Source organism: Ursus maritimus (assembly GCF_017311325.1).
Source record: "Ursus maritimus isolate PB19 chromosome X unlocalized genomic scaffold, ASM1731132v1 scaffold_X1, whole genome shotgun sequence".
Lineage (NCBI taxonomy): Eukaryota > Metazoa > Chordata > Mammalia > Carnivora > Ursidae > Ursus > Ursus maritimus.
Window position 1 is genome coordinate 81,306,247 of NW_024423319.1, and position 15,765 is coordinate 81,322,011.

General features: G+C 38.9%; 1 protein-coding gene across 1 annotated transcript in view; it reads left to right on the forward strand.

Moving 5' to 3' along the window:
* The first annotated feature begins 784 nt into the window (after positions 1 to 784).
* Positions 785 to 15,765, forward strand: part of SHROOM4 (shroom family member 4) — a 162,232-nt gene continuing 147,251 nt past the window's right edge. The window contains exons 1-3 of the mRNA XM_040633565.1: positions 785 to 806; positions 14,077 to 14,144; positions 15,592 to 15,743. Of these exons, the coding sequence (XP_040489499.1) occupies positions 785 to 806; positions 14,077 to 14,144; positions 15,592 to 15,743 (242 nt within the window). The remainder of the gene's footprint in view (positions 807 to 14,076; positions 14,145 to 15,591; positions 15,744 to 15,765) is intronic.

Sequence of the window (15,765 nt, forward strand, 5' to 3'; positions counted from 1 at the left end):
GTGTACTCTTTAGAAACTGTCTTTAGCTTTTTGCATAATGGGTTATAAATAAATGGCTTCAGGGAACTAGCAATGAGTTATTGAGTGAACCTGGCTTTGGGATGGTTCAGATTCCGGATAGTTAATCACATCCTCTTGGGCTGAAAGGCTGTATCTAACTTATTCACATTCAGCTGTAAAGTGAAAAAGATGCTTTGGATCAACTTGAATAGTTTTAACGTCAACAATGGGTTGATGCTGGAGAAATAAAGATTATGTTAATCCAAGTAGAATGATTTCCATCTCTCTCTAGTAATCTGGTGGAATTTAATGCCCATTTTTCTTTTAATTGGGGCATTTCTTACATGCATTCGATGCACAGTTCATAAATGCCAATAAGTTCGAATATCCTATTTCCAGCAGTTTTATATTAGGTGGTATGAAAAAGACTCTTGGTCTTTCCAGCCATGTAGCTCACACACTAGATTTGCATGCCATGCTGTCTTAATGCTGGGGGGCATCCTATGGGCTTTCTGGTTTGTCTTAAGACTGCTTTAACCCTATACGAGGAAACTTACATCATGGTTGTATATAGTGAATCCCATCGCTGGCAACTGCTTTCAAAAGTCAGGAACAAAGTCTTTAACATACTACCATAACCTTTCCTCTACCTTCTTGCACCCAGTCCTCCCTGAACTCTCTATTACGTCAGCTTTGCAAGGTTCTTTGCTCACTTGTACCACTGAAATTCATAGTTTAGTAGACAGCCAGCCAAGAAGCATAGGCAATCCAATAGGAGGCAATAATGGTTGATGCCAGGAGAAGACGTAATTGCTGGTGTGGTCGTGGGCTGATCAGAAGTTCTGCTTCTCAGAGTGGGTATTAGGAACTCTGAGGACCACAAGAAAGAGGCATATCTGGGATAAACAGGCAGAGCAGAAGTAGATGGCTCCAAGATTAGATAAGGGGTTGATTCCATTTTTACAATATGTCAAGATAGAAATTAGTTGGTGATTAAAAAAAAAAACTCTTCACCTTTACCAGTTAGCAGATAAAAAGAATGAAGTGTTTGTCTTCATTTTCATTTCCTCCTGAAATCATTCACCTGATGAACACTGTCTCAAAGCAGAGAGGAACAATGGGGGCACTCAAATTATAGCCCTATTGCGCAGGATTACCCTTTAAAGTGAAATGCTCTGCCTTGATTAAAGCGATGAGTATGTGAAAACTGGTTGTGCCTGGTTGAGTATGTGCCTGGTTGCTGGTCTCTACCTTAGAAATATAATCTGTAATCTAGTGGTCTTAATTTTGAAATTCTTAAGTTAAGGAATAATACACACACACAGTAAAATAAAAAAATTTTGATGAATTTTTAGATATGTATAGTTCCAGGTAATCAGCACCCAGATCAATATGTAAAACATTTCCAGCACTGCTAAAAATAATGCTCATGTGCCTTTACATTCAGTACACCCACTCTAGAGATAAGCAATATTCTGAGTTTTATCAACAGAGATTAGCTTTGCCTGTTCTTGACCTACATGTGAATGGAATCACACAGTATGTATTGTAGTCTGTTCTCTTTCACTCAGCTTAATATTTTTGAGATTCATCCAATTTCTTGCATATATCAATACCTTGTTCTTTTTAATTGCTGTGTAGTATGCCATTTTGTGCATGTGTCTTTTTTTTTTAAGTTTTTATTCTAATTCCAGTTAACATACAGTGTTATATTCATTTCAGGTGTACAATATAGTAATTCAACAGTCCCATACATCACCCTCGGCTCATCAATACAGGTGTGTCCTTAATCCTCATCACCTATTTCACCCATCTGTCCATCTCCCTCCCCTCTGGTAACATCACTTTGTTTTCTATAATTAAGGGTCTGTTTCTTGATTAGTTTCTCTCTCACCTTTGTTTTTCCCTTTGCTTTTGTTTCTTAAATTCCACATATGAGTGAAATCAGATGGTATTTGTCTGATTTATTTCACTTAGCATTATACTCTCTAGCTCCAACCATGTCATTGCAAGTAGCAAGATTTCATTCTTTTTCATGGCTGAGTAATGAATATTCATATATATATCACTTTTTCTTTATCCATTCATCATTCGATGGACACTTGGGCTACTTCCATATCTTGGCTATTGTAAATAACGCAGCTATAGACATAGAGGGGCACATATAGCTCTGAATTAGTGTTCTTGTTCTTTGGGTAAATACTCAATAGTGCAATTGCTGGATCATAAAGTAGTTCTAATTTTAAGGTTTTGAGGAACCTCCACACTGTTTTCCAGAATGGCTGCACCAGTTTGCATTCCCACCAACAGTGCACATATATTCCTTTTTCTGCATATCCTTGCCAACACCCATTGTTTCTTGTGTTACAGATTTTAGCTACTATGACAGGTGTAAAGCTATATCTCATTGTAGTTTTGATTTGTATTTCCCTCATGATAAGTGATGATGAACATCTTTACATGTGTCTGTTGGCCATCTGTATGTCTTCTTTGGGAAAATGTCTGTTCATTTCTTCTGCACATTTTATAATTGGATTATTTGGTTTTTGGGTGTTGAGTTTTGTAAGTACTTTGTATATTTTGGATACTAACCCTTTATCAGTGTCATTTGCAAATATCTGCTCCCATTCTGTAGGTTACCTTTTAGTTTTGTTGACTGTTTCTTTCGCTGTGCGGAGCTTTTTATTTTGATGAAGCCCCAATAGTTTATTTTTGCTTTTGTTTCCCTTACCTCGGGAGACATATCTAGAAAGAAGTTGCTATGGCCAATGTCAAAGAAGTTACCACCTCTGTTCTCTTTTAGGATTTTTATGGTTTCAGGTCTCACATTAAGGTCTTTAATTCATTTTGAATTTATTTTTGTGGGTGGTGTAAGAAAAGGGTTCAGTTTCATTCTTTCGCATGTTGCTGTCCAGTTTTCCTAAGACCATTTTTTGAAGATACTGTCTTTTTCCCACTGGATAGTCTTTCCTGCTTTGTTGAAGATTAATTGAGCACGTAGTTGTGGGTTCATTTCTGGGTTTTCTATTCTGTTCTATTGATATATGTGTCTGTTTTTGTGCCAGTATCACACTGTTTTGATTAATACAGCTTTGTAATATAACATGAAGTCTGGAATTGTGATGCTTTTCTTTTTCAAGGTGGCTTTGACTTTTCAGGGTCTTTTGTGGTTCCACACAAATGTTAGGATTGTTTGTTCTAGTTCTGTGAAAAATGCTGTTGGTATTTTGATTGGGATTACATTAAATGTGTAGATTGCTTTCAGTAGTATAGACACTTAACAATATTTGCTCTTCCAATCCTTGAGCATGGAATGTCTTTCCATTTCTTTGTGTCATCTTCAATTTCTTTCATCAGTGTTTTCTAGTTTTCAGAGTACAGGTCTTTCACTTCTTTGGTTAGGTTTATTCCTAGGTATCTTATTATTTTTGGCGCCGTTGTCAATGGGATGCTTTCTTAATTTGCCTATCTACTGATTCACTATTGGTGTTTAGAAATGCAGTAGATTTCTATATATTGATTTTTGTATCCTCTTACTTTACTGAATTAATTTATCAGTTCTAGCAGTTTTTTAGTGGAGTCTTTTGGGTTTTCTATAACCTTACCAATTTGGATTCCTTTTATTTCTTTTTGTTGTCTGATTGCTGTGGCTAGAACTTCCAGAACTATGTTGAATAAAAGTAGTGAGAGTGGACATCTGTACTTTGTTCCTAACCTTAGGGGAAAAGCTCTCAGTATTTCTCCATTGAGGATGATGTTAGCTGTGGGATTTTCATATATGACCTTCATTATGTTGAGGTATGTTCCCTCTAAACCTACTTTGTTGAGGTTTTGTGTTTTTCTTTTTTTATCATAAACGGATGTTGTACTTTGTCAAATGCTTTTCCTGTGTCTATTGAAATAACCGTATGGGGCTCTCATCCTTTCTCTCCCTGTTGTGATGTATCATGTTGATTGATTTGTGAATATTAAACCACTCTTGCAACCCAGAAACAAAACCCACTTGATTGTGGTGAGTAATTTTTGTAGTATATTGTTGAATTTGGTTTGTTAGTATTTTGTCGAGAATATTTGCATCTATACCCATCAGGGATATTGGCCTGTAGTTTTCTTTTTTAGTGGTGTCTTTATCTGGTGTTGGTATCAGGGTATTGTTTGGCCTCATAAAATGAATTTGGAAGTTTTCCTTTTCTATTTTTTGGAATACTTTGAGAAGAATAGGTATTAATTCTTCTTTAAATGTTTGGTAGAATTTGCCGTTTGGTCCACGATTTCTGTTTGTTGGGAGATTTTTGATTCTTGATTCAATTTCTTTGCTGGTTATCAGTCTGTTCAAATTTTCTATTTCTTCTTGATTCAGTTTTGGTAGTTTATATGTTTCTAGGTATTTATCCATTTTTTCTAGGTTGTCTAATTTGTTGGCACATGTTTTTCGTAATATTCTCTTATGATTGGCTGTATTTCTGTGGCATTGGTTGTTATTTCTCCTTTCTCATTTGTGATTTTATTTGAGTCCTTTCTCTTTATTTCTTGATAAGTTTGGATGGGGGTTTATCAATTTTATCAATTTTTTCAAAGAATCAGCTCCTGGTTTCATTAATCTGTTCTATTGAGGTTCTTTTAGTTTCTATATCACTTATTGCTGCTCTAATCTTTATTATTTCCTACTTTCTGCTGGTTTTGTTTTGTTTGTTGTTCTTCTTCTAGATCCTTAAGATGTGAGGTTAGGTTGTTGAGATTTTTTCTTGCTTCTTGAGATAGACCTGTATTCCTATAAACTTCCATTTTAGAACTGCTTTTGCTGTATCCCAGAGGTTTTGGACTGTGTGTTTTCATTTTCATTAGTTTCCATGTAATTTTATATTTTTTCTGATTTCCTGGTTGACCCATTCATTGTTTTTGTAGCATGTTGTTTAACCTGCATGTATTTGTGGTCTTTCCAGATTTTTTCTTGTGGTTGACTTCTAGTTTCACAGCATTGTGGTCAGAAAAGGTGCATGCTATGACTTCAAGCTTCTTGAATTTGTTGAGGCTGGTTTTGTGGGTTAATATGTGATCTTTGCTGGAGAATATTACATGTGCACTTGAAAAGAATGTGTATTCTGCTGTTTTAGGATGGAATGTTCTGAATATATCTGTTAAGTTCAGCTGTTCCTGTATGTCTTTCAAAGTTATTGTTTCCTTGTTGATATTCTGTTTGGATGATCTGTCCATTGATGTAAGTGGGGTGATAAAGTCCCCTAATATTATTGTATTATTATCAATTAGTTCCTTTATGTTTGTTATTAACCTTTTTATGTATTTGGGTGCTCCTATGTTGGGTGCATAAATATTTACAATTCTTATATCTTCGTGTTGGATTGTCCCTTTTATGATCATATAGTGTCCATCTTTGTCTCTTATTACAGTCTTTGTTTTAAAGTTGATTTTGTCTGATAAGTATTGGTACTCCGGCTTTCTGTTGACATCCAAATGTAAGACAGATGTTTCTTGCATTCACAGTAATTATTGATAGATATGTCTTTATTGCCATTTTATTACCTGTTTTATGGTTATTTCGGTTTTTCTCTGATCCTTTCTTTTTCTCTTTCATGGTTTGCTGATTTTCTTTAGTGATATATTTGGATTTCTTTCTCTTTATTCTTTGCCTATTTATTAATGGGTTTTGATATGTGGTTGCCATTAATTTTGTATATAACCTTTTCTGAATATAATAGTCTATATTCAGTTGATGGTCATTTAAGTTTGAACCCATTCTTTTCTCCTCTCCTCCCCACCTTTTAGGTATATGTTATTATATTTTGTATCCTTTTTTGTGAGTTCCTTGACTGATTTTTTACAGAAATAATCATTTTTAGCGTTTTTGTGTTTCCTACCTCTATACCGTCACTTTTGGTGTCTCCTTTCCACTTAGAGTCCCCTTTAATATTTCTTGCAGGGCTGGTTTAATGGTCACAGACTCCTTTAGTTTTTGTTTATCTGGCAAACTCTTTATCACTCCTTCTATTCTGAATGATAGCCTTGCTGGATAGACTATGCTTGGCTGCAGATTTTTGCCATGCAGCCCTTTGAATCTATCATACCATTCCCTTCTGGCTTGCTAAGTTTCTGTTGAAAAACCTCCTGCTAGCCTTATGGGCTTTCCCTTGTATATAACTGTCTTCTTTTTCTTGCTGCTTTTAAGATTTTTTTCTTTGTGACTATGTTTTGCCATTTTAATTATGTCTGGGTGTTGTCCTGCTTCTGTTGATTTTGATGGGGAGTTCTCTGTGCCTCCTGGATCTGGATGTCTGTTTCCGTCCCCAGATTAAAGAAGTTTTCTGCTGTTATTTCTTCAAATAAATTTTCTGCTGTCTTCTCTCTCTTCTTCTTCTTCTGGGACTCCTATAATGTGAATGTTGTTATGTTTCATGGAGTCATTGAGTTCCCTGAGTCTATTCTCATTTTGGGTAGGTCTTTTTTCTCACTTTTGTTCAACTTGATTACTTTCCATTACTCTGTCTTCTAAGTCACTAATTCCTTCCTCTGCTTCTTCTATCTTGCTATTCATTCCATCAAGCCTGTTTCTCATTTTGTTTTTTAAGCCCTTTATCTCTGCTATGTTATTCTTAACTCTGTGTTAAGGGTCTCTCTCATGTCTTCCACTCTTTTCAAGTCCAGTGAGTATCCTTATGATCATTGCTTTAAAGTCTCTATCAGGCATGTTACTTATATCTGTTTTGCCCAGATCTCTGGCTGTTGCCTTGTTCTGTTTTTTCATTTGGGATAAATTTTTCTGTCTTCTCATTTTGTCTGCCTCTCTGTGTCTGTTTCTGTGTGTTAAGAACATCAGCACTGTCTCTAAAGTGGTGACTTTATGAAGAAGAGATCCTGGAGTGCCATGCTTTGCAGTGTCCCTTGTCCACCAGAACCTGGCAGTTCAGGAGAATATCCTATGTATGTGGTTTACACCCTGCTGTTGTGTCTGAGTCACTTTTCCTTTCAGTGCAATCTTCTGTACTGATTCTCTGCCTATTGTGGGCTGTGCTTGCCCTCTTTGGTGTTAGTGTGACCCAGGCAGGCCAGCTCTGGGTTGGGGGGGGCATGCCCTCCAAGGAACTTGCGAGTGGGTCAGCCTTGTTAGTATAATTTACATTGGGCCACTAGTCCTCTGCCAGATCCCCTGAAGCACTGTGGTGCCTGGGGGCTGAAGGTAGGTGCAGTGTATGATGGTGGCTGGGGGCATGTGGCTGGGCATGGTACAAGGGCTGGGCAGGGCATGCAGTGGCCACTCTGCGTCCAGCAGCTGGGTGGGGCATGCGCACAGCTTTAAAAATAATTGCCCTGAGCCCAGGCTACAAGTATCTGTGCAGCCCTCCCTCAAACACCTGTCTCTGTGTTTCGGCTGGGGAGTGGGGGAAGAAAATCATGGCTGCCAACTCACCCATTTTCAGGAAAGTCCCCCAACTTGCTCTGAAATCAATATGAACAGATCTGTCTCCCATTTGCCCCCAGCATTTTTGTAAACTGCTGTTTTTCTGTCACTGTGTCTTTAAGTCAGCAACCCAGCTATCATTAGTCCTCCCCGATAGCCCAGTGCTGAGTCAGCTGACTATTAAAGCTCCAGGCTCCCAGTTCCACTGGTTTTGCAAACTCACAGAATTCATCCCCCTGGTCTTTAAAGCCGAATGTTATGGGTATTAGTGTTCCCCATGTGTGCTTCCTGGTGCGAGTGCCCATTTCTCTCCTTCTCCTTACACATAGCTCCCTCCTTCCTGCAGTCAACCTCCCTCTGCCTTTACGACCTTCCTAATCTCTCAGATGTTGCTTCTTCTCTATGTTTTGTTGTGGAGTTTGTTCTGCCAGTCTTCAGATCACTCTCCTGTTTATTGACTTGGATGCATATGATTTCTAGTTGTAAATGTGGGATAAGATGAGCCCAGGGTCCTCCTACTCTGCCATATTCCCAAGTTCTTGTAATCTGTGTGTTTTGATGGACATTGGGGTTGTTCTTATTTGTTGTCTATTATGAATAAAGCTAAAAATAAAATATATAAATATATAAAAATATTAAAAAATAAATCTAAAAGATATCCTATCACATCTTTTTGTGGACACCTGCACTTCTTTCTCTTGGGTATACCTAAGTGTGGAATTTCTGGGTTTGACAGAGGGTGTACAGACTTCTGCAGTGGCTATACAATTTTATACTCCCACCAGCAATGTAGAGTTCAAATGTTATATGTTCCTGCCAATACACGGTATTTTCAGTCTTTTTAAGTATTCTAGTGGATGTGTACTGATATTTTACTGTGATTTTAAATTGCATTTCTCTGATGAAAAGTGATATTGAGTACCTTTTCATATGTCTACTGGGCATTTGGCTATCTTTAGTGAGGTGCCTGTTCAACTCTTTTGCCAATTGTTAATTGGTTGTGTTTTTCTTATTGATTTGTAGGAGTTCTTTTCATATTCTGGATACAAATCCTTTGTCAGATATATGTATTATGAATATTTTTTCCTAGTCTGTGATTTGCCTTTTCACTTTTTAGTGACATTTTTGATGAATATAATATATTTTTTATTTTGATGAACTCTAATATAGCACTCTTTCTTTCATGGTTATTGCTTTTTATATCCTGTCCAAGAAATCTTTACCCACATAATGAGATATCACATCACACTGATCAGAATGGCTAAAATTAACAAGTCAGAAAATGACAGATGTTGGTGAGAATACAGAGAAAGGGGAACCCTCTTACATTGTTGGAGGGAATGCAAACTGGTGCAGCAGTCTGGAAAACAGTATGGTGGTTCCTCTAAAAAGTTGAAAATAGAGCTATCCTGTGATCCAGCAATTGCACTACTAGGTATTTACCCCAAAGATACAAATGTAGTGATCTGAAGGGGCACCTGCATTCCAATGTTTATAGCAGCAATGTCCACAATAGCCAAACTATGGAAAGAGCCCAGATGTCCATTGACAGATAAATGGATAAAGAAGATGTGATATATATATATATATATATGTTTTGCAATATATAAGTATATCAAATAATCATGCTATACACCTTAAGTTTACACAATATTATATGTCAGTTATATCTCAATAAAACCTGGAAAAGCAAGAAAGGATACCTAGAGTAACTTTTTGTAAGAATAACCTTGAAGCATTTGAATGGTCCCACAAATAATAAATGCACACATGTACACACACATGCACACCTCACATATTTGAAGAGAAGATTATCAGCTTCAGGAGAATGACATATTATTATTTTCAATTACTTTTATTGAGATATAATCAAAAAAATAGATTATATTTACATATATATATTTAAAGATAGCAATATGATTAATTTATACTGGTATAAGTTGTGAAATAATTACCACAATTAAGATAATTACCATTTTATTGTGAAATAATTACCACAATTAAGATAATTACCATTTTATTACCACATTATTAATATTAATATTAAATATTAATAATGTTTGACTTTTGAATTATTTTAGAGAAATGTAAATATAAACAAGTTCAAATATGTCCTCTTCCAGTGGATCATCTTGTGCATAGTTTGGGGTATAGATCCACCCTGCTTTGGAGATCATTGCTCTAAACCACCAAAAGCTGACATTTTTGATGAACACTGATAATATCAGCAAAAGACTTCAGTGTAAATAGATGGCTCGAGTTGACAAACTGTGAACGGGACCCCAATGAGCATATTTGCTGATAATGTAAGAAGCCCTGAGCTTATTCTTTTTTTTTAAGATTTTATTTATTTGACAGAGAGAGAGAGACAGCCAGCGAGAGAGGGAACACAAGCAAGGGGAGTGGGAGAGAAATAAGCAGGCTCCCATCGGAGGAGCCTGATATGGGGCTTGATCCCAGAACACTGGGATCACACCCTGAGCCGAAGGCAGACGCTTAACGACTGAGCCACCCAGGCGCCCCCCCCCCGCGCCCCGAGGTTATTCTTGCACAGTGATGTTTGTTCCCCCTTACTTGATTTATGTAGACAGCAGAATAATCTGACTTGGTAGGAGTCACTGATGATAACTTGCTTTCGGTTGGTGTTGTGGGGTACAGTGTTTTTGATTCTCTACTCCTTTCCTCATCACCAGATTCCTAGAACTGAGCTTGGCTCTGGAATGAATTTTTGGCAAAGATACTTAGCATTCGACTTGGGCTAATCCCTAGGGAAATTTAATGATCGGTGCTTAGAGGACCTTTGTTGTGAGGATTAGTTAACTAGATGGTGATTAAGCAGCTGGGGAGAAAGGCACTGTCTATAGGGATAGGTCATGCTTTGGAGCACAGCATAGTTCCACTGGTCCAAGATCTGGGGAAACCATGGGCCTGATCCACAGAACTTGACACTCTGGGGCAGCCCTATGTAGGATTTGAGCATCTGTTTCTTAGCTGGTAGAATGAAAGTGTATCTCCTCCCTTGGTGTCCACCTCCTCAAGCTATCTGCATACAGGGATTACCACATAGAACCAGGCCCACTTACATCTTTGTTACTGGTGGTGGTTTTTGGATTCTCGTGTAAGAGACAGGTTTTGTTTTCCGTTTTGCTTTGGGTAATGTAGGGAAGGTGAGGAATAACGGAGTTTCTTATTTTTCTAATCTAAACTACTTTGGAGATTTGAGAGGGATTTTGAAGGGAGAGAATTGCTAAGACAGAAAAGTTAGGGCAGACTGTTGAAAGCCATGGCAAAGAGATTGCAGAAGTTTCAAAGCCTCTGTCTTCCCTGTCCAGGGCACTCTGATTAATCTCTGCTAGCATCAGATTCTAAGGGATACCAACACGGGAGAGACGGCAGATCAGAAACAGTCCCCAAACTGTGGTCTGCTTAAGGTTTCAAACTAAGCTTCAGAATAAGCACAGACTTGATCTAGTATTTGCTGATCCTCCTCCCTCACAGTCAGACTTCTTAAATCCAGCTTTATCTCCCTCTCTACATTTTCCCTCAGTTGATTCCCCAGAAAGACCGAATTGCTGCAGGGGTGTCGAGAATGTTACTAAAAACTTGGAAATCTTTTAAAGGGTGGTAAGAAGACATTCAGACGATGTTCTGTTTTTTTTAAGCAATACGACTACCATTCCGGGTGGACCTTTTCTATCTATTTGCAAAAAATAAATCAATTTAAACAATTAACTCTGTTGTTTGCCTACTTAGACTATAGACAAGCTGGTCAAGGTAGGAGTGTGGGCTGGTAATTTGGCCAGAGGCTCTTAGAACTGGCCAGGAAAGTTTCAGTCAATGCCTGTTTTTTCCAATAAATTTCTTGTAGCAAGCTGAGGTATTCACAATCATGCCATTGATTTTTAATGCGGCTCTTACACTATTATAATAAGCGTTCAGTACTTGTTGGTTATTGTTGCAGATGATGTTTCTCCTGCTGACTACATTTTTCTTCAAGCTAAACCTTATTTAACTTTTCTTTCCTTCACTTTCTCATATCTCCCAAGTTTATTCAAAAGCCCCAAGCAAGTATCTGCTAGTATCGGACTAAATAAAAGCTACTGCTAGAAAGCCTGTAAGTGTTGTTAAGTCCATTTTTCTTTGCTTTTACTCTCAAGGGGCTAGCTTGTCACTTTGTTGACAGCTATCAGAGCACTTCATGCTTCATTGGAGATCCATCAAAAATTTCCAGATCGCTAGCTCATTAGCACAAAATGGGGCTTCAGGAATCTCTTTCTCTCTGGGTCCCAACTGTGCTTTTTTAAGTGTTCCAGCCTTGATGGACCAGTCCAAAACAATGGATAAAGACCACAGGGAAATGAGAGATGGATGTTAATAAGTCAGTTTTGAAGGAGTGAAACATGGGTGAAGACAAAGTATAATGGGGCAAAAAGCGGGGATTACTGTGTCAGCAGAAGGATAATGCATGATTTTGTTAACTGTTCACAGGTCACTGAATGTCAGAGCTCCAAGACCCTCAGAGATCATCTATTCAGACCCCCCTACCTTTTACCAGTAAGGGTAAAAGAAGCCGCAAGAGGGGAAAGAGACTTATCCAAGGTCAATCAGCTCTTCCCAATTTTCCAGGCACCAGCTGGCTTTTGGTTATATGACCTTTATGCAATCCATTTTCAATTACTTGGGCCACTCACTGCTTAGCCCAGCAATCACTTGGATAAACCAAAATGACACATAAGTTAACCATCGTTTACATTGGGCTTTGTGATGTGTGTTTATACTGACATTCCAGTGCGTCTGGGTACAATCTGAGAATTCACAACACTTGAAATGAAACAAGAAAGCCACCCTAAAAGTCTGATTCAGGAAGAGCTGGGAAGTTGACTAGCCTTACTGAATGCGCAGCATCAAATGATGCTATACAGCCGTCCTCAAGCAGGGCATGTTATTATTCTCAACAAGTTTGTTGATTCACACCATTCCTGGGCCTCAGCTGGACTTGTACATGGGGCAGTGGAAAGGGGAAAGAAAACGTTTTATAAAAGAATACACACATCTTCTTCCCTCCCTCCCTCTCTCCTTCCCTTCCTTTCCTTTTCATTCCTTTTCCTTGATAGGAAAGTGAGCAGCTGCTTTATCTTCTATATAAACAAATGTGTCGTTGAGCCACTGACCTGGAGAACTGGCTGTCAGAAGGCAAAACAATAAATGAAGACGTGCTGGAATCTAGAGGTGGAGTGCAGGAAAGACTAGTGAACAATAATTTTTAAAAGCATTAAAAAGTCAGAAGTAAGAAGGAATCAGTTGCATAGCCCAGTAAATGCCCTGGGTCTGGGAAAGGGCTAGTTTTGGAGTATAGTGCAAGGGACCTTTAATCAAATGGAGTTTCGTTTCCTGATCTGGACCCATTTGGATCCTGGGACTGTGCCAGGTGCCCATAATTTACTGGTTTGTTGTCTGCAAGTTCTTGCACTTGTGCTAAAACGGTATCATTACACTCAACACATCTGTCCCAAGGAGGAGGCTGCTAGTGACTGAGAAGGGGCAGGAAACAGAAAAGGGGCATGAGGGACACCCAGGTTGCTCAGTCGGTTAAGTGTCTGACTCTTGGTTTCGGCTCAGGTCATGATCTCAGGGTTATGGGATCGAGCCCCACATCCGGCTCCATGTCAGCGGGGAGTCTGTTGGAGAGTCTCCCTCTCCCTCTGCCCTTCCCTCCTCCCGCGCTCTCTCTCTCTCTCAATAAATAAATGAAATCTTAAAAAAAAAAAAAGAAAAGGGGCATTCATAGTCAGCCTGAGGCTGTAGTCCAGGAAAGAGTCCCTGCAAGGACTCAGTGGCAGCCCTGATGGCAGTAGGGAATGCAAAACGCTTAAGCTTTTGCTGCAGCAATAAGTAACCACTTTTGTTTAAAAGGTTCCCCCCTTTCATTTTCTGGCCTAGAATAAACAGAGATCTAGTTGATGTAACGAAGTGCTTAATTAACTTGAGGTGGTACTTAATATCAACACATATTGAAGGGGAGACTTGCTATTGGTAACAGTAATATGGATAATTGAGTTGTATGAATAAAAAATGGGTAGAGTGAATTAAGACTAATGTACATCAACCGGAAAAATCTATTAGCATTCATTAGTTAGGCTCCTGTTTGTGGCTCTTTGTTAGCCTAAGGAAGCCCTTTTAGATGGCTGATGCCTGTTGAAAGTCCTGCTGATGCTGAGGGCCCTCTGTGGATGCCAAAGGAATGAGTAATTCAAATAGAACTTCTGAAATTCAAGTACAGCACTTTGCTTTCTTCTTTTTTCTTTTTTCTTTCTTTCTTTTTTTTTTTTTTTTTTTTTGGCAGCAGGCAGCAGTGACTGTGAAGTAATAATGATAATGACAATGGAAATAAGAATGTGATCTTAATTAATTTGCTGAGAGTTGTTCCCCATTTACCAATATTGGCTTGTTTTATCTTGAGTGGTGGCCCAGGTACTGGAACAAGGGTATATATATATTCAATGTCACTTGGCTAACCTATGATTTGTCAGACAAAGGTTAATTAAAAAAAACTGTTGGGTTAGCAGCAATAAATTTAATAATAGTCTGTGATTTAACTTAGAATTTCAATTTATTTGATGGGATTTTTAAAATCCTGAATTAACATTTTTCTCTGCACTCAGGAGGTCTCAACTGCCAAATTGCACATGAGCCGGCCAACCTAAAGCTCAGCAATACTCCAACTTGCATGGTGAGGGATAGATTGGAGGGATTCTATAAAAGACTGAGAAAAAGATTGGAAGAAGAGTAGAAATGTTAAAACACCTACAGCAAGACCAGCCTTTGGTTGCCCCACTTAGAATTTGTCTTTCCCTAAGGATTGCATGGTTTAATCATCCTTACCTTCCTTGTCCCTAGGAGGAAAACAAACATCTCTTCCTGATTCATCAGTGGGGTGGACCTTTTTTTATTTTTTTCATCTAACCATGTCTGTGGACATATGAACTTCAGACAGTAACCTAACCTTGAGGCTGGGAGCTATGTGTGCTTTGTTCATTTCTTTATCTCTAGCACTTAGCATACTGGCCTGTGTAGAAAGTCACTAAAAATTTGAGGAATGATTAATGGATGGTTGAGATGACTCCTACCACCATGGATGGAATTGATGTCCTAATACGTAGAACTCACCTTTGTGGTACAAGGAATATTAGACATAAAAGTAGCCGTAATCGAGGACCCATGGGGGACATTCTGCTTTGCTTTTCTTTTGCCTACCACCTGCTATTACTTCTGCCTTTCCTTTCTATGCCCTCCAGCCTGACTACCTTCTTGCCAAGAATGCCCTGGTCAATGGAAATTCTGTAGGCTGTGATGGTACAGTGAACACCCATTGTTTCCAGATTTTGGTGAATGCCCACTGTGTTCCATACCCTAGAAGCACCATACTAGGCACTTGTTGAAAAGACATAGATAAAAGATCAGTTACTTTGTACATCCCTTGTATCTTTTGAATTCACAATTCCACTCACATAATTTTGAGCCGGAAGCTCAAGGTCTTCAGAGTCAGCTCCCTTGCTATAATTGTCAGAGCTCACGTTTATTGAGGACTTAAATGCTCTCAGATATTCCCTATGCTGACAACCCTGTGAGGTAGGTACTCTTGTTATTATACTTCCCCTATCGGGTAATTGAGACACAAAGATGTCAGATAACTTGCTCGGGGTCACTCAGCTAGGAAGCACTAGAACCAAGATTCAAACTCAACTTTATCAGACTTCAAAGGCTGCCCAAAGATAAGAAAGGGCTTGCCAAAGGTCATTTTGCTGGAGCCTGTCTCTTCTGGATCTAATTTGTTTTTACGTTTTGCTATGCTATGCTGCTACTTCAGCTCACACTGTCACGTTCCTCCCAAACATCACTCTCATTTAGAAGTGCTTGTCTCCTCAGACAGAGGTGGATTCCTCCAGAGCACAGATTGCATGGTTTCGGCATTAAATGGCCTCCTTCCTCAAGGGTTTGCCCAAGGTTGGCCTTAGTAAATACTAGCCTGTGATCAGCTTCTTAGCTGTTTCCTGGAGCTTCCTGGAGCCTTCTGCCAGTACTACTAGTGGCTCTGAGGTTGGGAGGAACCAGGAAATAGAATTTCGGGTAAGGAGTCATCTCACCACCTGCTTTCTGTTTTGTTCTCTGCAACACAGATTGAAGATGGGGGCAAGGCAGCCTTGTCCCAGAAGATGAGGACTGGTGATGAGCTGGTGAATATCAATGGCACTCCACTGTATGGTTCCCGCCAAGAGGCCCTCATCCTCATCAAAGGCTCCTTCCGGATCCTCAAGCTGATTGTCAGGAGGTAAGGTACATGGAGATTTGCT